This window comes from Euprymna scolopes, chromosome 1, assembly GCF_053919585.1.
Source record: "Euprymna scolopes isolate OS-2025 chromosome 1, ASM5391958v1, whole genome shotgun sequence".
Lineage (NCBI taxonomy): Eukaryota > Metazoa > Mollusca > Cephalopoda > Sepiida > Sepiolidae > Euprymna > Euprymna scolopes.
In genome coordinates, this window is record NC_136482.1 from 182,113,178 (window position 1) to 182,136,395 (window position 23,218).

General features: G+C 30.9%; 1 protein-coding gene across 11 annotated transcripts in view; it reads left to right on the plus strand.

Moving 5' to 3' along the window:
• Positions 1 to 23,218, plus strand: part of LOC145277896 (voltage-dependent calcium channel subunit alpha-2/delta-2-like) — a 445,906-nt gene that overhangs the window by 372,827 nt on the left and 49,861 nt on the right. For 6 of the 11 annotated variants that reach the window (XM_080129974.1, XM_080129993.1, XM_080129985.1 and 3 more), the window contains 8 exons: positions 721 to 777; positions 7,688 to 7,765; positions 10,290 to 10,364; positions 11,975 to 12,046; positions 14,077 to 14,148; positions 16,593 to 16,654; positions 18,907 to 18,974; positions 22,266 to 22,314. In XM_080129974.1, coding sequence (XP_079986100.1) covers positions 721 to 777; positions 7,688 to 7,765; positions 10,290 to 10,364; positions 11,975 to 12,046; positions 14,077 to 14,148; positions 16,593 to 16,654; positions 18,907 to 18,974; positions 22,266 to 22,314 — 533 coding nt within the window. Of the gene's footprint in view, positions 1 to 720; positions 778 to 6,216; positions 6,256 to 7,687; positions 7,766 to 10,289; positions 10,365 to 11,974; positions 12,047 to 14,076; positions 14,149 to 16,592; positions 16,655 to 18,906; positions 18,975 to 22,265; positions 22,315 to 23,218 lie in introns of all 11 variants that reach the window. The other 5 variants (XM_080129937.1, XM_080129958.1, XM_080129897.1 and 2 more) reach the window with 1 other exon arrangement.

Here is a 23,218-nt window from a genome sequence, read left to right on the forward strand (position 1 = left end):
AGAAAAAACATTTTTGTGATGTAACAGAATTTGTGAAAGCAATAATTTATAAATGTTTTTTTTCTTGTTTTTAGATCTCATATTAAATAGTAATTTTGTATATAAACTTTTACATGTACATTTTGTATAAAATTTTAATTTATCTTTTAAATTAAAGCAATCAATAATTAACATCTTAAGCATTTATTCATGTTAAATTTTGCTATATTGAATTTTTTCATCTAACGTTTAATACATTCGTCAACTCTAATGTTTTACTTTGAAATATTTATATGCTTTACAGCAGTGATACGAAATTATATTTTTACTGTTGACTTATTTATGAAATTGTTGTCATATTACAGCACGATTCATTTTAAATTAATAAAAAGTCTATATTTGAAAAGCTTTATAGTTTCACGCGAATGTTTTACTTGCTAAACTATTTTATTAACACCTAAATGGTAAAATTTTGTTAATCTCTGCTTTAAAGTATGTAATATTTAATCATATTTTATTATTAAACGTTTATGCATTTTCTTTTTTTGTTTTATTTCATTGTAAACTTTGAATTATTTCATATTTTACAATAAAACTTTGATAATATTACATAACTTAAAATGGTCATATGAGATTTTTACAAAATTTATACGTATTACACTTTCGTTTGTTTATATTTTCATCGTGCTGATTTTCATTTCTGTTTTGTGACAATTTAACGATGAACTGTTTGTCTTGTAGGGATTAGGCATGATGACTACAGTTACGCTTCCAGTATACAACAGAACAGCAGGCGCTGTAAGTTAATTTCATGTTTTTTATAAAGATTTGTTATTCAGTTGCAGTGATACCAGTGGCGTAGCAGGGGAGTGGGGGGGGCAGTCCTTCCCGGACGGCAAGTGCCAGAAGGCAGTATTTTGAGGGGGATGAAAATAAAAAATAGAAAAGTTTAAGATAATAAAAAGCCAACAAAAAATCTGAAATTTTATACCAAAGTGAGTTTTTATGGTTGTAATGTTTTTTTGTGTGTGTTTTGTGTGTGTAATACTGTTTTTAAATGGATTTTAGATCTTTGGTTGTAATTCTATGAAAATAAATATTTTGAGGACTTTCTGGAATTTTGAAGGCTAACAGATTATCGATGGCCAGCAAGGGAGCAGGGAGCAAATCTTACAACCGCGTCCCCCACCGGGTGGTAAAAATAGCTGCTATGCCACTGAGTGATATAAAAAAAAAGTTATTTTAAAAGAACATCATTTAATACTTTTTTACCATGCAAAAAAAAAAAAAATGCATCATTATTTTTAAATAGTCCAATTTTTGCTGTGGTTAATCCAATTGTCATAAACTCTTCAAATCTTGGCCCATTTAAGTAATAAAAGAGTTTGTAATATTTGGATATTTTCGAACTATTGTTCTCATTTTTAGTGTTATTTTCACAACGTTTCAGCCGAATCTCTGACCTTCTTCAGGTATATTATGTCACACTCGGGAATCGTTCTGTCGAAGTTCTAGAATCTTTCTGCCAAACTCAGGAAACTGTACAGAATTTTGAATGGAACCCTTTCTTTGATTCATGGGGGTAGCATGTTCTCATTCCATCAGCCATAACCGGGTAATAGACCTAAGTAATTTGCAATTGTATTTTAAGTATCGCCTGCAATGAGGATTGAACCTTCAACCACCAAGAAGTGTATAATTTACAACTGAATTTTACCAAATACTTTATCCACTATGCTATGGGTCCTTGCAGACATTAACTGAAATGGTGTAAAAATAATGCTCAAGATAAGAATAATAGTCCAAATAATACGATTATCAATCCTCATCTAAAAAATTCAGAACCATTAAAATAAAAAAATAAAAGTAGTTTCTATTTTATTTAACCTTTTTATCTATTACAACAACGTAACGTTACAGGTGAGCATCATGTTTCCGTGTAAACGTCATGATGTCATGATTATTATTTAGACATCGAGTTGCTTCGTAAACTTCGTTTTTATGATTTCTCTTTGGAAAATATCCACTCTAAAAATTGAACTTTTTATAAAATAACGGTTTTTTTTTTTGTTTGTTTTTTGCCTTTCATGGTAAAGAAGCAACAACTTTATTACGAATCAAAATTTAATAGAAATATGATTTTCTGATATTTATCTCTTAAAAGACGATGAGTTCATTTTATTTTTGGGGTGCTTCTGCAATATAATAAGATTTGAAACCAATGCATTTCAGGTGAAAACATTATTACGTACTTATGCGTCATGTCGATATCAGTATAAATTCCAAAAATTACAAAAAATGATCCAGTAGAAGAGGTGATGAATCTATTTTTTACAAGAAAATTATAGCTACTAGTAGTCAGACATTTCTATTTTGGAATCATAGATTTTTATTGAAAGCAAGGATTTCAAGGGAGATAAGTCAAAATGATAGATTGCAGTTATCTCCCCTGGATTTTAAGAACTTTTCCCCATATTAAAACATTCGATAAAACTCTATAATTTGATAAATTTTATTTTTACTTTATTTTAAGCTGGATCATTTTTTGTAATTTTTGGAATTCATACTCATTTCCACATAAAAGTGTAATAGCGTTATTCCCTGAAATGTGTTCCTTTCAAATCCCATTATACTACAGTAGTAACTATTTTTTACAAGATTACCAACAAGTTGGTCTGTTGGCCAACTGACACTCAATCTAACAAAAATTTAGGACAAAGGGGCGATAACTCTTCAAATCAGTTCATATGATCGATATATATCACATACAATGAGAGAAAAAATATTAAAATTTTAACCTGGAAGAAACACTATCAGCAGTATCTTGGATGTCTTATTCTTTTTTTATTCCCTTAATAAAAACTAGCATGGTTACCAGGTGTTGTCTGGGGGAATTGATAACATAATAGAAGAGTTAAAAATGTAACATCTTTAAGATTTCTCTATATATATTCTCTCTCTCTTCCTCTCTCTCTCTCTCTCTCTTTCATATACTATTTATCAAATTTAATACTCTATCCATGGTATTGAGTACTTTTGATTTAAGTCTATAGGACTTATCAAATTTATTACCACATTATTACATACATCTACTCTATTCACGGTATCAAGCATTCTATTCTCCATTCTTTCTCCCCTCTATCACAATAGTCTGAAAAGAAATCATGTTGATGAGGACAAAGGTCCAAAGATAATGGTTTTAAGGAATTGAGAAACTCTAAATAACTCCCTAAAAGGATGGGGAATTAGCATCTCTCAAGGATCTACAATTTCTTTCAATAAAGTAATGAATTTCTACATAACATTAAAAAAAAAAAATCGATCCATGTGTCTTGTGTAGTTTTTCATTTTAAAAGATAAAATCTTTCCTTTATATGATAAATGGTACATGGTATAAATAGTATATGGAATCACCTTTAAACACAGGGTGGTCGTTAGAAAAGCGGGAAATTTGTCAAACAATGATTTATTTTTACAAAGTTTTTCAAAGACAAATGTTATATTATACTCATAAATTCTCAAAATGTCGTCCGTGTACTTCACTGCAGCGACCACCCTGTATAATAGCATAAAACTAGCCATAAGTCAGCTACAAATGGACAAAAATCAGAGAAACATTGTAAGAGAATAATTGATGGAACCCTATCTGATGAGACCATGGCATTCTGCATCTGGTCTGGTGCACTGCAGCGTCTGCTGTGGCTATACAGTTCAAAGCTTATGATAATAATGATAATAAGTAATAATAATAATTCTGTGGACTCCCAGAAATATTCCATGGACCCCTAAGGTCCATGTGGACCCTGGTTGAGAACCTCTGGTCTAGGCCTATATCTGGGGAGCATATTCAAGCTTTGAACTGTATAGCCACAGCAGACGCTGCAGTGCACCAGACCAGATGCAGAATAATGATTATAGTTATTGTAGAATACTTTATTTGCATTAAATTAGTTTTCATTTAAAAATAAAGCTTAATTATATAATATTTCTTTGATTATTAAAACCTCAAAATTTATATTAGTGAAAAATAGAAGATTGTCTTATGACCAACAGTTATGAAGGGGTTCATCAAGATAAAAAGAAGGGAAAAGGGGTCCATGAGTCAAAAAAGGTTGAGAGCCACTGGCCTAGATGGATGATAAGGAGACCTATGTTTGCCCAGTTACCAGGGTCCCCTCTCAGCATTACAGATAAAATCCGACAGAAAGGCAAGCCATTACAGTCGGAGCCAGTGCAGCTGCAGGAGTTGCCGAAAAGGTGTTGCAGTACTTTACCATCCGCCAAACTGAATTTTTTGTTGGAGTTTACTCCCTTATCCCAAGGTATCCACAATTCCCATAGTTGGTGAAAACTTGAAAATATTTCCAGTTTTGACAAAAGAATAATAGCTACAGCTAAATGTAGATGCGCTGAGATAACTAGAAAACACATTGAGTCACAGAAATCAGGAACTCGTGATTTGTGGTAAATTTATAATAGTGTGGTACTTATTTCTACTTGGTTCGGCTATCACTATGGATCGTTTAAACCGGCTCTACCTGTTGAGTTGATCGCATCTCGAATTGAGGCCAACCACACCTGACAATTGGATGCAGTGAAAAATGGACAATCAAAAATTTCAACCACCATGATGTTGTTTGTACGGCAATCGATAAGGCTGAACTTCTTGCCTAGCAGTTCACCTTAAATTCCACTTCAGACTCCACAAATCGCTCAAATTTCTCAGTACATATAGAAACCATACTTGATAGTCGGATAATTACTTTTTTCAATGCTTTGGATATCATAAAAAAAAATCTTGACATTTCCAAAGTATGTGGACCGATCTTATCCCTGCTATAGTAATAATTAAAAAAAATAATGCTCTCTTGAGCTAACCAATGTTCTCTCAAAACTCTACAACAAATGCCTTGCCGAATCTTGCCTCTCTAACAGCTGGAGAATTGCCTCGGTTTTGAGAGAACTCACCTGCATAATTATCATTATTATTAGTCCTGATTTTCATAAACGACCTCCCTGATGCAATCGCATCCAAGATGTGTATATTTGCTAATAACCTAACACTATTTTCAATATATGAGAAAAACAAATGCACACACATCCAAGGGAATAGTTGAATTCTTATAAAATTATCTTCAATCCGTAGTGGAATAGGGTAAAAAATGTATGATAAAATTTCCTGCTACTAAGACAAAGCTCCTTTCCTTTAACAATTATAAGAAAAACTTACTAACCATTGATTGCTATGGCTGATAGCACCCTTCCTGAGAGTTCAACATTCAGCCTAACATTTAAAGGTAACATGAATTGGAATAGATAGAAGATACTACCAAGACTGCTGCAAAAAAAGGTGAACTCCCTTTACCAAGCTAGAAAACTTCTCACATCCGATATCTCTGCAAAAGCCACTATTCGCCTATGCATGGAGTATTGTTGTCATATCTGGGCTTGTGTACCAACCACTAAAAATAAAACACTCAAAAAAGAATAAATAATGTAACCCCCCCCCTGGAATCTTTAATAAAATTCACAATTTTTTCACAACCAAGTTTCAATTTCATCAGACAAGTGGCGACATTAGTCAAGTTTCATCAGGCAAGGTGAGATATTCGTCGGGTATCATCAGGCAAATTGAGACATCCTTCAGGTCTCATCAGACAAGTGGAGATATCCATCAGGTCTCATTAGGCGAGTGGAGACGTCTGTCAATAAAATGTGACAATGTTTTATGGCCATCAAATATGATAGAAATATTTTCTAATTTTATAAAATGAAAATAAAATAAAAGGAATCCACTAATTTCTGTTAATCTCTGATTTATCTGTATTAAAAACATGATAATCATTTCTGATTTCTCCCACAACTCTGGACTAAACTTGTATGAATGCATTAAAACCTCAATTTAACAAATATCAATTTCTAAGAACCACAAGGAATCACTTGAGCCATCATAGATTAACATTTTCTGTTACTGATCAAAACTTATATAAATGCGAGAACAAATAATCACTTGAGCCATCATAAATGGACATTTTCAGTTACTGATCAAAAATTATATAAATGCTTGAACAAATAATATACTTGAGCCATCATAAACTGACATTTTCTATTACTGACCAAAAGTTATATAAATGCTAGAATGAATAATCTGTGCCGTCCATGTTGACTGACTCGGTACATATTGAACTTGTTAGCAATAAAGTTGGGTGGAAATTACAGTGCATATTACCTTTACAGGCTCACTTCTACACATCCTCTCAAAAACAGCAACGTCAGGTATGTACGTCTGTTTTACGTAACATTTCGCCATACGCATGCCCACCATCTTGGATCCAAACAAAACTTCATTAAATGCACTCGTCACGGAACTTCCTTTTTTTTTTCTTTCTTTTTTTTTTTGTTACCAAATAAAGAAACACATCTTCCTCCTCCTCCTCCTACCCCCACAATTCTTTAAACCAAACATAGTATACACTGCTTTGTTATTAATAAGAATATTTGTCTCAACCATCCAACCATTTTTTTTTTTTTTGTATGCAGAGTTAAGATTTATGGTAGTTTAATATTTACCCATACACTTTTTAGACAACCAATACTTACCTTGTACCTAACTCAAAAATATTTTAATATTCAATCGTAATAACAGTAAGTATATATCAATAAAGAATAACAACTTAACACATACTAGATAATAATTGGCACTTCTTTGTTATTAGAACGAAATTCAAAGACGGAAATATTGAATTTCAAGTTAGACCAATGATATCTACTTAATTTTTATGTCGCAGTAATGAACATATCCAAAAATTATGAAAAACAATAACGTAGAACATTAATCATTAATGAAAACAGCTTTCAAAGACAATTAGTGAAAATTGAGTTTTGATAAGATTTTCAATTTTTAGGAAATAATTACCTCCCTTGTTGAGTCAAACTCTCCAGTTTCTGTTTTTAGTATAACTCAATTTTTGCTAGCTGTTTTTGAATATTATTTTCATTAATAATTAATAGGGCTATGACAACAGCATATTCTTTTCTTTGTTTTGATTCTCGGGTATATATCCATTGATATCTTATATGTTTTTATGTAGAGTAATGTGGTTCTCGGTTGATTAATTGTGTGTAACAGTGTCGGATATATACTCGAGAGTCAAAACAATGAAAAGAATATGCTGTTGTCATAGCCCTAATAATTAATTTTCTACCTATCATTTTTTGTACTTTTGGATATGCTCATTACTGCCACGTGACAATTAAGTAGATACCACTGGTTTTACTTGAAATTCAATATTTCGATTTTCAAATTTTGCTGTTATAATGAAGAAGCACCTAATAATTTTATTTCGGCCTTAACATACTCATTTCAGGTCTAATGTTTTCAACAAAGTCTATTGGTTTGCTCCATACTAACTGGTTTATTAAACTATTAATAAAAAGCAAATCAAATAAAAAAAATGATAACATTTTATTTCTTTACTATTAAAAAACTTTTTTTTTAAAGTTTTGTTTTCATCCTAATAATCATAATAATGTGTTTCTTTTTTTATCAATTTAATTATTTATATTAAAAAAGATTTAAATTCTATCATTTATTTTGATAAAAATTAATGAAAAGATTATTTGTTAAAAAATATTGATAATCATCATTTGTAATATTATGATCATCTTTATTATCATTGCCGTTTAATCACTGTATTTTGCTTTGTAGAATAACCAAACCATATTAGGTGTTATGGGAGTGGATATAACCACTGATGACATGCTAAAAAAGATACAAAGGCATCAGGTATGTATTTGTTTTTACTTACGTTTCTAAATTTTGGAGATAATCATTAATTATTCATATTATTTGCATTATTCAGACTACTGTTCTCATCTTTGTAAAGTATCGGCAAGACCACTCCGGTTTTGTAACTGGACATCTTGGGTTCGATTCCACCTCTACAATCTTGAGTGTCATTTTCACAACATTTTGGTCAATGTAACCTTTGACCTTTTTCAGATGTATCTGTCGAACTCAGGAATTTGGATGGAATTTCAAACAGAACCCTTTATTCACTTTACAGGGGTAGCATGCTCTCGTTCCATCAGCCATCGCTAGTAATTCACAATTATATTTTTCAGCCATGACTGGTAATTCGCAATTGTATTTTTCGCTCGCCTACACTGCGAATTGAACATGAAACCTTCAGAAGAAAGTATATCACTTTTATAATTTAGTTTTGCGAGTACTCTAATCACTGCGCCATGATTCCTTACTACCCTCATGCCGTAAATAAAAGGTTCTATTCGAAATTCCATCTAAATTTCGACAAGATACACCTGAAGAAGGTCAGAGGTTACATTAACTTAAACGTTGTGAAAATGACATTCAAGATGAGAACAGTCGTCCGAAGAATCCAAATAATACGAATATTTTTTTCTTGTAAAAGAAAATGTCTAATCATTATCATCATCACCTTGTTGGTGTGTGTGTGTCTGCGGTTGTGGCGGAAAAATTCATGAGTGTGCAAGGTTTACACACTCATAACACATACTGGTGTGAATAACATCTTTCTCCTAGCAAGAATTGAATTATGTTGATGTAATAATGAATCCAGAATTCACCAGACAGTGTTCAAAATCCCATTGTCGATCAGCACTACTTGGAAGACAATATAAGTAATCCAAAGGTCATCAGAAACAATGTGGACAAATCTTGACGATGAGCCTTAATTTATTCTTACTACACATGTTAAAGACTCTTTTGATCATCAGATTAGTTCATCCTGCAGAATTGTGACCGTTTTTATGTCTGGTGGTAAAAGCTACTGATGAAGCCATTGAAACTGTGTCACTAACCTTGATATGAGAAATATTTTTTTTAATTACATCAACTCACATTTTATGAAAAGATGACATATCAATTATAATAAACATTCTAAAATGTGAATTTGATTAATTCCAAATTTTAAAGTTATTTTTTAATGCGATTTTCTTTAGTCTCTAATTTTCATCGCCAAACACAAATTGATTGGATGCATCTGCAGAATGAAGCTCTTGTTATTCCATTCAAAATTTTGTTATTTTACTCAAAAGTTTTTATTTTACTCAAAAAGTATTTTATTTTACTCAAAAAATATTTTTATTTTACTCAAAAATATTTTTATTTTACTCAAAAAGTATTTTTATTTTACTCAAAAATATTTTTATTTTACTCAAAAAGTATTTTTATTTTACTCAAAAATATTTTTATTTTACTCAAAAAGTATTTTTATTTTACTCAAAAATATTTTTATTTTACTCAAAAATATTTTTATTTTACTCAAAAAGTATTTTATTTTACTCAAAAAGTATTTTTATTTTACTCAAAAAGTATTTTTATTTTACTCAAAAAGTATTTTTATTTTACTCAAAAATATTTTTATTTTACTCAAAAAGTATTTTTATTTTACTCAAAAATATTTTTATTTTACTCAAAAAGTATTTTTATTTTACTCAAAAAGTATTTTTATTTTACTCAAAAAGTATTTTTATTTTACTCAAAAAGTATTTTATTTTACTCAAAAAGTATTTTTATTTTACTCAAAAAGTATTTTTATTTTACTCAAAAATATTTTTATTTTACTCAAAAATATTTTTATTTTACTCAAAAATATTTTTATTTTACTCAAAAATATTTTTATTTTACTCAAAAAGTATTTTTATTTTACTCAAAAAGTATTTTTATTTTACTCAAAAAGTATTTTTATTTTACTCAAAAATATTTTTATTTTACTCAAAAATATTTTTATTTTACTCAAAAAGTATTTTTATTTTACTCAAAAAGTATTTTTATTTTACTCAAAAAGTATTTTTATTTTACTCAAAAATATTTTTATTTTACTCAAAAATATTTTTATTTTACTCAAAAAGTATTTTTATTTTACTCAAAAAGTATTTTTATTTTACTAAAAAAGTATTTTTATTTTACTCAAAAATATTTTTATTTTACTCAAAAAGTATTTTATTTTACTCAAAAAGTATTTTTATTTTACTCAAAAAGTATTTTTATTTTACTCAAAAATATTTTTAAATAAAATAAAAATATTTTTCTTTTATTAAAAAAGTATTTTATTTTACTCAAAATGTTTTTTACTCAAAAAGATATTTTTTATTCAATGTTTTTATTTTATTCCAAAAGTTTTTTTTTCTACTTAAAAAGTATTTTTTATCCAAAAGTTCTTTTATTTTACCTAAAAAGTTTTTATTTTACTCAAATAAATTTTTATTTTTCTTCAAAAGTATTTTCTTTTTTAATAGTTGAAAATATTTTTTGTTTTGTTTTCTAGCTTGGTCCAACCGGCTATGCATTTGCTATCAATCGCAATGGTTATGTGGTTTTCCATCCAAACTTAAAAATCCCTGTAAGTTTTTTGTTTTTATTGTTTTAAATTCTGTTTCAAGATTAGCATTAAATTTTTAAACAACAATCAGATTAGAAAAAAAATATGTTAACTAATTTATTAAATCAATCAAGTTGGAGAAATTTCTTACTGTGACCAGAAAAAAAAGTCTACAGAAAAAACTTTATTAATGTTTTTGATTTAAAGCTTGAAATTATAATTAAAAAACGTTTTATTTTCCTTAGTAAAAAAAAAAAAGCGGCTTCATTTTACTTAGGTAAAAAAGGGTTTGATTTTGCTTCGATAAAAAAAAAAGTTTTACTTTTCTTAGGGTAAAAAAAAGCTTGATTTTGCTTAGGTAAAAAAGAAAGTCCTAATCCTGTATCAAAAAATTAAAAGAAAACAAACAATTCTCCTTAATTTGTAAAAATAAAATTAGTTCATTTTAATTTACAAATAGTGAAAATGTTTATTTAATTGTACCATAACACTCTTGAACCTGACATTGCATGCAGAGACAGTCATGAAGGAACAACAAATAAAAGAAATTCGACTCGACTTTTTCAGTTGAAATAAAATGCATTTATTTATGGTACCTTCCAAAATACTGCATTGCATCTTGTTTTTAAAAGTTTTTTTGTCTGCTATGTAGTTAATTCAAATTCTGCCATGTCGAACACGTGCTTTAAAAGTCTCTTATGCCACCGTGTGGCCATCTCACGCCTGTACACCTTTTTTGGTCCTCTCACTATGTGGTGTCTTTTTTTTTTTCTCCCTGCTTTTCTTTCTCTTCTCTTCCTCTGCTGTGACATCACAGTGCACATTGACTTTGTCATTTGCATATGTATCTTGTAGATGCTGCTGCGAACATGCGTCATCGGTTCTGTTATGCATGAACGAAATATCAAAAGTTATTTGAGCCATGTTTAGTGTTGTTTCAATGTTTCAAGAATCGGGCTAGGTTGGGTAGCTTTCTAAAAACACAGCACTATTCTAAAATCAAAAAGGGTGCCAATAACTGTTAAAGTAAAAGTTTATTTAATTTATGTCATCCAAATAGTTTTATATGGTCTTGATTGTATCACATGGACGAAACAACTAGCCAATCGTATTGAGGTGTTTCAAAATCACATGCGTTTCATTATGGGACATCACCTGATCGAAAAATACAAAGTATCCACCTCCGTCAAATTACTTCCCTACACCCAATCAAATCAAAAATAAAACCCTTAGACTTTTTGGCCATATCAAACGATCAACCACTGGCCTGTCAAAGTTATGCTTTGAGAGTATGTTAGAAAGCAAAAGAGGTGGAAGAAAGTCAAGGAGAAGGTGGAGAGAAAATGTTTTTGATTGAACATCTCTCAGCAGTTCGGCATTCATCAACCAACTTGCCCTGGATCGGAAGAAATGGTGAAAAATAAGTCATGTGGGTTAACAAACCACACCAAGCAGAAGATGTGACTCATGAATGGTGTTATGTTTTGTTTGTATGATTCTTGTGTTAATTTTTTTTTTTTTTTCTAAAGATGTATTTTGTTTTTTATAAATTTTTTCTTTATTGTTAAAAAATTGTTTTCTAAATTCTCATACTTTTTTTTATTTCGCTGTTTTTGCTTCATTTTTAACAGAAAGATTGGAATAAAGATCCTCCAAATGTGGATTTCCTAGAAATTGAAGTCGAAAATGAAGAAAAAGAATTGGTTTGTATTAAATGATAACATGTTCATCTTTTTTACACTCACTCTCTTCTTTCCCTTTTTTCATTTCTCCATTTTCTTTTTCCTCCATTATCACCTCCTCCTTCTTCTTCTTCTGTATCTTTCTCTCTGCTCCTCCATCTTTCCCTCTTATCCTTATATCTCTCTAACTCTCCCCTCCTTATATCTCTCCCTCTTCCCGCTCCTTATATCTCTCCCTCTTCCCGCTCCTTATATCTCTCCCTCTTCCCGCTCCTTATATCTCTCCCCCTCCCCGCTCGTTATATCTCTCCCTCTTCCCACTGGTTATATCTCTCCCTCTTCCCGCTCCTTATATCTCTCCCTGTTCCCGCTCCTTATATCTCTCCCTGTTCCCGCTCGTTATATCTCTCCCTTTTCCCGCTCCTCATATCTCTCCAACTCCCCCTTTCTTATATCTCTCCAACTCCCCCTTTCTTATATCTCTCCAACTCCCCCTTTCTTATATCTCCTCTCCCTTCTTCTCCTTTATCCTTTATCTCTCTCTTCTCCTTTCATTATTTTCCCTTCCTTCTCGTATCTTTTTTCTCCCTCTCTTTATCTCTCACTTTATCTTTCTCCCTTTTCCTTTTATGTCCCTTTTCTCTATTCTTTATCTCTTCCCCCTTCTTACCTTGTATATGCAATCTCTCTCTTTTCTTTCTGACCAATAGTTCAGTTTTGAAAATCTTCTTATTCTAATTACCAAAAGTAATAAAGTTAAAATAAATATAAATTTTATTCTGAGGCCAAATCAATAACCAAATAAATTTTTTTGTCTGTTTTTGTTTAGGAGAATATGGTGTCATGTTAAACCCGTTCCTTTCAGCTGCCAGTATATTTGGTGTTGCTGAATTTACATATGATCCAAATGATTTAAGTTATAATATATGTACTGCTACCGATATGCTTTTGTTTTTGTTTTCTGTAATAAGAATTATTCATTAGGTCTTCATGAAAATTTTACTCAAGATTTCTTTTTAAATAAATCAGTTCTTAATAGCTTCTTTCCAAGAATTCTTGCTTCCCTTATTATGTCATTTAGTCCTCACATTCCATGCGTGATGTTTCTATCCAACATTAGAAGAATTGCTGTTTTCTGGATCCAAATCTATGCCATCTAACACTTATCGTCAGCAAGCTTTTGACTTTGAAGTAGTATTTTTTGTTTTCTTTTGTTTTTTTGCATCAGATGGTTTCATGCCTTGTTTGGTGTGATTTCCATAAAAAAAAAAACACTACAACCTTGTGGAATTCTCTTCCTGCTGACTTTTCCTTCTGGTCTTTTTAAGACTTTGTGATAATCATCTTTCATTCTTTTTGGTTCCTTACATCAAGTGGCTTCACATCTTGTCTGGGTTGATTTTCATTTAAAAAAAAAAAAAAATTGAATCCGTCTATCACATTTTTACATAATCTGTGATTTCTGACTAATTATAAAACATAATAAAACTTTTAAGAATGTCGCACATTGGTGGAGGTCTTCCCTCTCTGGGTGGTAATAAAAATTGAAATAAATAGAACTAAACAATAGATAACAGTAAATATGATTTTTTTTTTTCTAATTTTTTATTAATGATGAAAATATTTTATAGCGTTTGATTAATATATTCATAACTGGGGGGAAGGGACCTCCCAGCCTTACCGGTCATAAAATACGTCACTTGGAATAAATACACATTGAATTATTTTTATATTACTGAAATCAAAAATAAAATAAGGAAAGACTAGAACAAATGATTTAAAATCCTTAAAAAAAAAAAAAATTTAAACATAATTATACGTTTATTTATTTTATTCAAAGCCTCCACGTAGCAATATATCTCCATTCCAGCAATGCCAAGTAAATAAAATAAATTACAAGATTATAAGTAGTACAAAATAGCATATTATGGTTATTGTTTAAGTTTAACATATTTGTAATTAACCTGTAATTATAGTAAAAACAATTTTCTTTTTTTCATGAAATCTATGCACACACATTTTTATATGAATGAACGATTTTTCTTTTTCAGTTGCGGCGCCAAATGATAGATGGGGAAATAAATACAGTTCAAATCAAAACATTTGTCGTATCTCCAGATGGGGTAATTTTTTTGTCTTATTTTATGTAATAATTTCTGTTATGCACATCTTTATATTTCATCTGGAATACCACCCTCTCATGCTATTAATTAATTAGAACATGAGAAGAAAATTATAAATTTGCTTTATTTTTCAAGCAGCAAAATAATCTCCGAAAAATTGAGTGAGAATCTGAAATCACAACCATTGCAATGTTGTTATTACTTTTAAAATGTACCAAACGTTGTGTGCAGATATTGATAAAGAAAATAAAACTTTGATATAAACATTTTTTAGATGAAAGAAAAAAGTTATTTATTTTGTTTGGTTTCACTCGCAATATGTTCTCTCGTTCCCTTATCTGATCAGATAGCAATTCCTTTGTTTTTAGCTACAATCGGTTGTCGTGTTGCAGGTATTCTCTCTAGGACCCACAGGTCAGCTGGCTTGCTTTCAAAGGAAGATACTTATGTGCCTGTCAAGCGTATTTTCCAAATCGCCACATTTTTTTTTTTCCCCTACTTTTCTTTCAATCTTCATGCATATATACACATTTTATTTCTTGCCGTCACACTCACGTAATGAGCCATCAATACATGCATGTGTCCTAACTTGGTCATTTGATGACAGAGCTACCAACTACGCTACACCACTATGCAATTTTAGTTAAGAAAATCCATTGAAATTATGCAAATTAACTATAATGTAAATTCTCTTGAATTTGTTTTTATCTGTTTTACTTTTTTTTTTTATTTTTACTAAAATGAAAAATATTCTTTTCTGTTCACATGAATTGGTAAATAAGGTTTTCATTATATTAACATTATTTTTGATTAAAACAAAGTTTTTTAATCATTATTTTTCTTTCAGGAAAATTTGCATACACTATTAAATTTATATACTTTTATACATATTTTAATTTTATTTTTACTCCATTAAAGAATCATAAATTGTGGAAAATTTTAAAGATTTGTTTACTTAAAAGTGATTCCATTTTTTATGAAGATGTTGTCCATCTCTCAATCAGAATTTTTGTATACAAAATCATTGCATTACAGAATTTGTCTTATTTCAAAATACCAGAGATCTTATGTACGTTTAGAAATTAAAAATGTATTGATAGTAAATAATAAATTTCCAGCAAATAAAGCAGATGCCATGAATAGATATTGAAACCGAAACCTCCAGATCTTCAGTCTGAGGTTCTACCAACTGAGTTGTTTGTATTTTATTATAAATAGAGCTTAAAACATTACCATAACAAAATCATTATAAGTTTAGTGTAACATCATGGATGTATGATTTATGTCATGCTTCAAATTCAAAAAAAAAAATAAATAAATAAATGAATAAACATTATCAATATTGTTCAAAATTATTTGAATAGTCCAAAACATTTTATTTTGTTTTAATTACATATTGTTCACAATTATATAATCCCCTCAGCAACCAGAGGGAGCATATTTTTTGCCAGTGATTAAAAATTAGGATTTCAACTTTCAAAACACAGACAATATGAATAAAACTAAGGATGAATAATTTTTTTGTTTTATTTTACTTCAAAGTTCTCAGAAATCAAGGGGCCCACTACATGGGGGCTAACACTTGAACTCTATATGAGATACATAGATATTCGAATGTTCCATTAAAGTTTTTTATCTCTCGAACAATGAGTTTGTAAAGAAATTAAGAACATAGTTTCCCTCTCCCCAATTAACCATTTTCATACGTTGCAGTATATCTTTCGTTTTTGTCTCTTGGTCTTACTAGATACCAGGACAAGAATTTATCTAGTCTGGTGGAGTATCCAGTTTCATGCAGCTATTTGAGGTCACTTGAAGAAAGTGCACAATTCCTTGTAAAATCTAATGTGCGTTAACCATAATGAGATCTTATTTGGTCAGGGTTTACTTTCAGGGAAAAGTATTCTCATGCCAGGTTGTTCTGGCAAACCACTGTACAGAGAAACCTTAGACACTCGAGGATAGTGTCTAGTAAGCATTCAAGTTGTGTGTGTGTGTGTAGACTGAGACATGTTTGTATGTCAGTTAATAAATAATGAAAAAGGGATAAATATCTTATGAAATTATTTTATAATTTATATCCTCAAGTGTTTGTATTATTGTTGTAAATAAATTATCAATCTTTGGACTATACTGGAAAATCTAAAAATAGAATAATAACCATCCATATTCTACAAAACAAAAAGGTTTCACAAACCAGAAATGCATCTACAATCTATCATCTTAATTTGTCTCTGAATAAATATAGCACCAGTGATCCTTCGTCCTGGCATAAAACCAAACTGCTTTTTGTACATGCTGATTCGAATAAATAAATAACAATAAAATGAAAAATTTTTTAAAAAATTGTTTAACCTTAAAATGACGTTGATGAGGCCATTAAACACCAAACAAACAAACAAATCTTATTTGCTGTTCTAAATGTTTTCTTCTTTTATTTCTAGAATCATGTATGGGTAGAAAACCGAACCTATTCATATACGCCTATCAATGAAACCTCTTTCAGGTATTTATTAATTTATGTTTTGTTTTTTTAATTAGTACGACTTATCCAAGGTTAACCATTGCAGAGGTGGGAGTGGGGGGGGGCTGTCATTGTATTATGGATAAGTACTAATTTAAATGAAGGTTTGAATTTGTTTTATTTTATTTAAAAATTACAAATTTAATTTATTTTTTTTTCTGTGTTTGATTTAAACCATTTTATTTTTCTAGCATTTATTTTCTAGATTTAAAGATAATTTGACTTTTTTTTTCTTTTTTTTTTTTCAAAATAAAATTTCTGTGCTTGTAAAATTACAATATTAAATAATAGACATTGAATGAATTTTGTCAAACAAATCCTAATATAATTTACCAAAAATAAATAAATATATATTTTTTTCTAACAATTATTAGTTTTTGTTTTGGTATTTCAATATCTTGCTGAAATTATTCTTCCTCTTCCCCCCCTCTCTCTCTCTCTCTATATATATATATATATATATATATATATGTACATACATATATGATGGCTACTACCATCGATTTTGATATATGAAGTCTGCCACAACAATTAAGTTGTTTCTACACAGATAATTTGTTTATAGTGGTGAAGGCTTTGTGTAGAACCATTCACACTTTTTGGTATAAGTGCTAATCTCAGTCGGTGCAATGGCTACCACAAGAAAGAGCAGACAGTTTTATATCAATGTTTTTCCTTCTGTCTCCTGCATGCCTTAATGAAAACTGGGAATGCATCTTTCCCGGTGCTTTAAATGCGCCCCAGATATCAACCTGAAAATTTCTATGTTCTACGTCCTAGTGCATTACATACAGTCCCTAGCATTCCAAAATGGTCACTCATCTGGCACTGGCCAGGCACATTATTGCTTAACTTTGATGATCTGGTGAGAACTGGTGTGTCAACATAATTATGCTGTGTGTGTGTATATATATATATATATATATATATATATATATATATAAAGTTATGAAAATATATATGGCAATCAAGCTACACAATATATTTTCATAACCTACTACCTAGCTCTACCTATGTATTGAGCACTGTTGAAGTAAATACTAAAAGATTTATGCATAAAATTCTATCTTTGTATATTAATTTATGTGATTAAATGAAGTAATCATATATATATATATATATATTATTCGAGGTTACAAATATCCAAAAATAAAAAAATACTGAATTTAACAAGGTTATTGATAGTGCTCCATAAAAAGAGCAAGGTATTATTTTATTCAATTTAGGTAAACAAAATTATTATTGGCCACAACAATAGAACTACTGTTTTGATCTAAATAGATCACGTTGTTATTGAGGCAAATCTTTGAATGAAAAGATTTTCATTCAAAGACTTGCCTCAATAACAACCTGAGGCTAGGGTTGCCTGAAATGATCTATTTAGATTGAAACAGCAGTTCTAATGTTGTGGTGAATGGTAATTTTGTTTACCTAAATTGAATAATATATATATATATATATATATATATATATATATATATATATATATGTTTCATATACATCACAGGTGCATAAATATTATACACTCATACATCTTGAGTCATAACGCAGGTTTCATCAGTGCTGCTGAATTGAGGTTTTGACCGATAACCATGTGGACAATGATTTTATTTTTAAAAGTTTTATTTATGACAGAATAAGGATAGAAAGCATGTGTATGAGAGAGAGAGAGGAATTCGAAAGGAATGAATTGGTGTGAGGGTGGCCACTTACACATTTAGACATGCCGACTACTGTTAGCTACTTATGCACATCATTTCCCCCCTCTCCACTGATAGGGCTGTCCAGGACAATTACATTTCATATCTGTTTTGTTTAGTTGTGGTAGGCCAAAGAGAAAGGAACTCTCTCTCCTGTGTGCAAATCATGTAATTTCTGTAAATTACACTTTTAGTCTGCTGGTTCCCCTCCTTTTTGAGCCCCCTCCTCTGAAGCCCATTTTGCGATCTAAGAGATGAGCAGAGAATAATACTGATTGGTTTTCTTACTTCTAATCATACCATCCATTGTTATTCAAATCATACCATCCATTGTTATTCAAATCATACCATCCATTGTTATTTCATATTTTAATAATAGCAAGATTAATGTATCAATTTTGTTGGCTTTAAATCAATTTTGTCAACTTCATACTTATATATATTCAAATTATCAAAATTTTAAAAAGTTGAATGATTTTTTTGTTTGTTTTGTTATTCTTATGTTTTCGATTTTTTTTTTTTTTTTTTTTTCAGTATTTGTGTGACAGTTCCTACAGACTTGAAAAACTATATGCAGCCATTAGGAATAACAGGCGTTGAAGGTAAGTTTCTTTTTTTTTTTTTTTTCAGTCATTATCATTTTAAAATTTTGTTTTGATAAATTTAATTCATAATACATTTATTATAATCACAAGAATGAGTAATAAGTTAAATAAATTTTATCTGTAAATAACACAATAGAAGTATTTGTTTATTATTGATTTGATTGAAAAATACATTATACAAGATCTACTCTTAAACTATTTATTATAAATCTTTTACAATGCTACTAGGCATTATGTGCCCAAATTGTGATAAAATTCCTAGTTGCCACTCATAAGGAAATGATAATAATTAAAAAATAAAAATAGTTAAAAATTACTACAAACGATAATAGTTGGATATTGGTACAAATGATAATAGTTAATATTTGCTACAAATGATAATAGTTAAAATTTGCTACACATGATAATAGTTAAAATTTGCTACAAATGATAATAGTTAAAATTTGCTACAAATGATAATAGTTAAAATTTGCTACAAATGATAATAGTTAAAATTTGCTACAAATAATAATAGTTAAAATTTGCTACACATGATAATAGTTAAAATTTGCTACAAATAATAGTTAAAATTTGCTACAAATAATAGTTGTTAAAATTTGCTACACATGATAATAGCTAACAATTGCTACAAATAAAAATAGTTAAAAACAGCTGCAAGCGATAATAATTAAAAATTGCTATAAACCTCTACTTTTGTGCAGTATGTAGGGATCTATAACATTTATAAAAGAAAAGAAAAAAATCTATGGTTGCGTCATCTAATTATATACTGGTAGATCTCATGAAGTAATAGAATTTCTCGTTATCTTATATGCAAATGAAATGCTGCTAGCTTGAATAAAAAGTATTTTTCTTAGCGGGGAAACCAGGAGAAAATTCCAAAGCCCAGCAATTTGAGAGAAGAAACTATTAGAGTAGAAGGCTTTTCAGCATCTAAGGACCTCATCAGTGAAAGGGTGGGATTTTGCTGCTTGTCGGGTTTGTCAGGAGTATGTATGTTGAGGGGGGCACATAATCAAGTAATATATAATATATATGAGCTAGATATATTTGTTGTATAATTGCTTCAGTGAAGGGTTTCTCTTAAACTGTTCATCTTCTCTTGATATGCATTGCTGTTAGTACATATTGCTTTTGCTCAGTGTTGTAGGCAACAGACGATTCCTTTCTTTGCATTATAAAGATGAATTATACAGTTGACATTTAGGTATTGTCCAGTGAAAATTGACTTTTCGTATACAGATGACATAAACCCCTGATCAGTGTCAGCACAAGAATGATAATTTGTTATGTTTCTTTTCCATCATGAACTATATAAATGGATGGATAGAGTTTACAATCATTATCTAGAGAGCATGACATCAGCTCCAAGAAATCTGGACCAGACACTAAAGACACCATCTCAAAACTCACCACAATTTGTGTACCAGACATGAAGAGCTGGTTGGAAAAAAACGTCAAAGAGTATGTAATCAATATGACGTCAGGATAGTATTCAGAAGCGATTCAAATCTCCAGAAACATCTTGTGCAAGTCAAGCCCCCCCTACAGAATAAATCATGACCAAGAACTGTGTATATGAGATCCCATGTAAATGTGGAACAACTATACAAAAGTGAGACATGGCGTCCACTAAAAGAAGAACATTGAAAAGCCATAATACGTGGTGAGATTGAAAAGTCGGGTATGGCTAACCATATCTAGTGGGAAAAGGGAAACCATCTAGCTTTATGGCGATCTACTCCAATAGTTTCTTTCCTAAGACTGCTAAACTTTGGAGTTCCCTCCCTGTTTCCTGCTTCTCTGACTGTACTAACGTGCAGAATTTAAAATTTAATGTAAACCGACATCTTCCTCATCTCCTTGCATAGTCCCCTGTAAACATGGTTCGAAATAGTAGCCATTTACATCCAAGGGGTAATATTCCTTGTTTGGGGTGAGCAAAAATAATAAAAATAAAAAAATTTAAGAAAAAACTACAACCTGGATGTCTTCAAGTCCAGCATAAACAAATTCCTGATGAACCACCCCCTTAAGTAAGACACTTTATCAAATCTCAACACTAACGTACTGTACACGCAATAACCCTTATCCTTGAGTGGCATCCGAGCCTTGATAACTGGTGACCACCTTGTAAAAAATAAATAAGTGTCCAATCAACAAGCCTATAAATCAACAGTAGGTTCTCTACAGTGCAATGTACAGGGTGAAACAATAAATTTGTTGCCCTAAAGAAAACAATACTACAGATTTATTTTAAAACTTTTATTGAAAAAAATCCATTCAATTAACTTGATTATGTAGTAGAGCTGACATCTATTCAATGTAGCCGCCTTCAGCCTCAATCACGGCCTCAATATGGGTCCAGAACTGGGAACATGCCTTTTCCACAAGTGCCATCCTGAGCTTGGTGAATATTCGGCGGATGGCGGCGATCAGGCTGGCTTTGGTGTTGTAGGAGGTCATGTTGTTGTTGTAGGAGGTGTTGTAGGAGGTCATGTTGGTGTTGTTGTAGGAGGTCATGTTGGTGTTGTAGGAGGTCATGTTGGTAATGTTCTCAACATAGGACCAAATGAAGTAGTCCAGCGGGTTCAGGTCAGAGGAGGAGAGAGGCCAGTGAAAGAAGGGTACAAAATTGTAGCACTCATTCTGAAGCCAGGCCTGGGTCTCTTTGGACGTGTTGGCAGTGCCGAGTCTTGTTGCCACACCCAGGGTCTGCCAGTGGCCACCTGATTGCACCAGGGGATCACCACTCTTCAGCACATCCAGGTACACTTTGGTGTTGACTTTCAAGCCGACTTTAAAGATGTGAGGTGGCATGATGTGGCTCTCACTTGAAACTATACCAAAGATCATAACCATGGCCGGAAACTGTGTTTTCATCACCCTGAGCATGCTCTCAAGCGTTGAACTGTCCGGATTTACATTTTGAGGGTGCTGGAAATGGTCCTGTTGTCATAACTTTGATCGGTAGAGAGCATGAGTTGAACATTGTGTCGATTTCAGACATGATAGAAGGCTCCTATCACACTTGGTATTTGTACACAATTGGCCAACTAGTAGATGGTCTGCAACGAAAAAAGAAAACCGGTTTTCATCAAATGGAAATGGAATCATGTCGTCTTTTCTAGGGTGACAATTTTATCGTTTCACCATGTAGACTACAATGTATTGTGGATTAAGTCAGTGTGGGGAGGCATAAGTTTATTTGCTTTGTATTTTACTTAAATGAAAATAAAAATTTGTCCAAATTTTTATTTAATTTACAATGTTTTTTTTTTTTTTCAGGTAAAAGTTTGTTGCGTTCCAATCTGTCCGCAATGTTAATTGCTCCTTGGTAAGTAAATGTTTATAAACATTCAAGATTTCTTTCTTTCTCCTTAACACAAACATTACTGGTTTAAATTCTATGAAACAAAAATAATTGAATATAGAAATGACTATTATTGATTTTATAAGTATCTTTGTCCCAGTAGATGTCCAAGATCAAATTTAGCACAAAATTCGAAAATATAATAAATTAAACTTCAATCCATTAAAAACGGGTATACCAAATTGATGATTGAATATGTTTAAATTAAAATAAATATTAATTCCTATTAATCTCTGTGCATCAAACATATACCATAATACTTAGTTCACTGTACCTTACAAAGGCCCATACAAAATTTCAACCAGATCAGCCCAGTAGTTTCTGAGAAAACTTTTAGAGTAAAGGTGGTATTGTGGTTACTAATCCTTACCTGTATCTCTACAAGAACACGGTTCACCCATGCATGGAGTATTGTTGCCACATCTGCCACTAGTTTTTTGCTCCTGTGCAGGGTTCAAAAAAGAGTCGCCAACTGGGTAGGTCCTGAACTATCAACTAAAGTCCAACCTCTGTCCTATCGTCAAAATGTGGCACCCTAAAAGCCTGTTTTACAAGTATTTCAATGGCAAGTGCTCTGACGAACTCCAAGCACTAGTATCTCCTCGACAACAAAACCCCCGACAACCTGACAAGCAGCAAAATCCCACCTCTACACTATAGAGATCCCTAGATGCTGTAAAGCTTTTTACTCAAATAACTTTTTCCCTCAGACTGCTGCATTTTGGAATTCCCTCCCGGGCCCCTGCTGCCCTGACTGTACTGACATGTAGAAATTTAAATGTAATGTGAACAGACATCTCGCTACCCAACTCCATAAATAGTATCCCTGCAAATCTGGTCCTAAATCGTAGCCTCTCACAAATAAGTG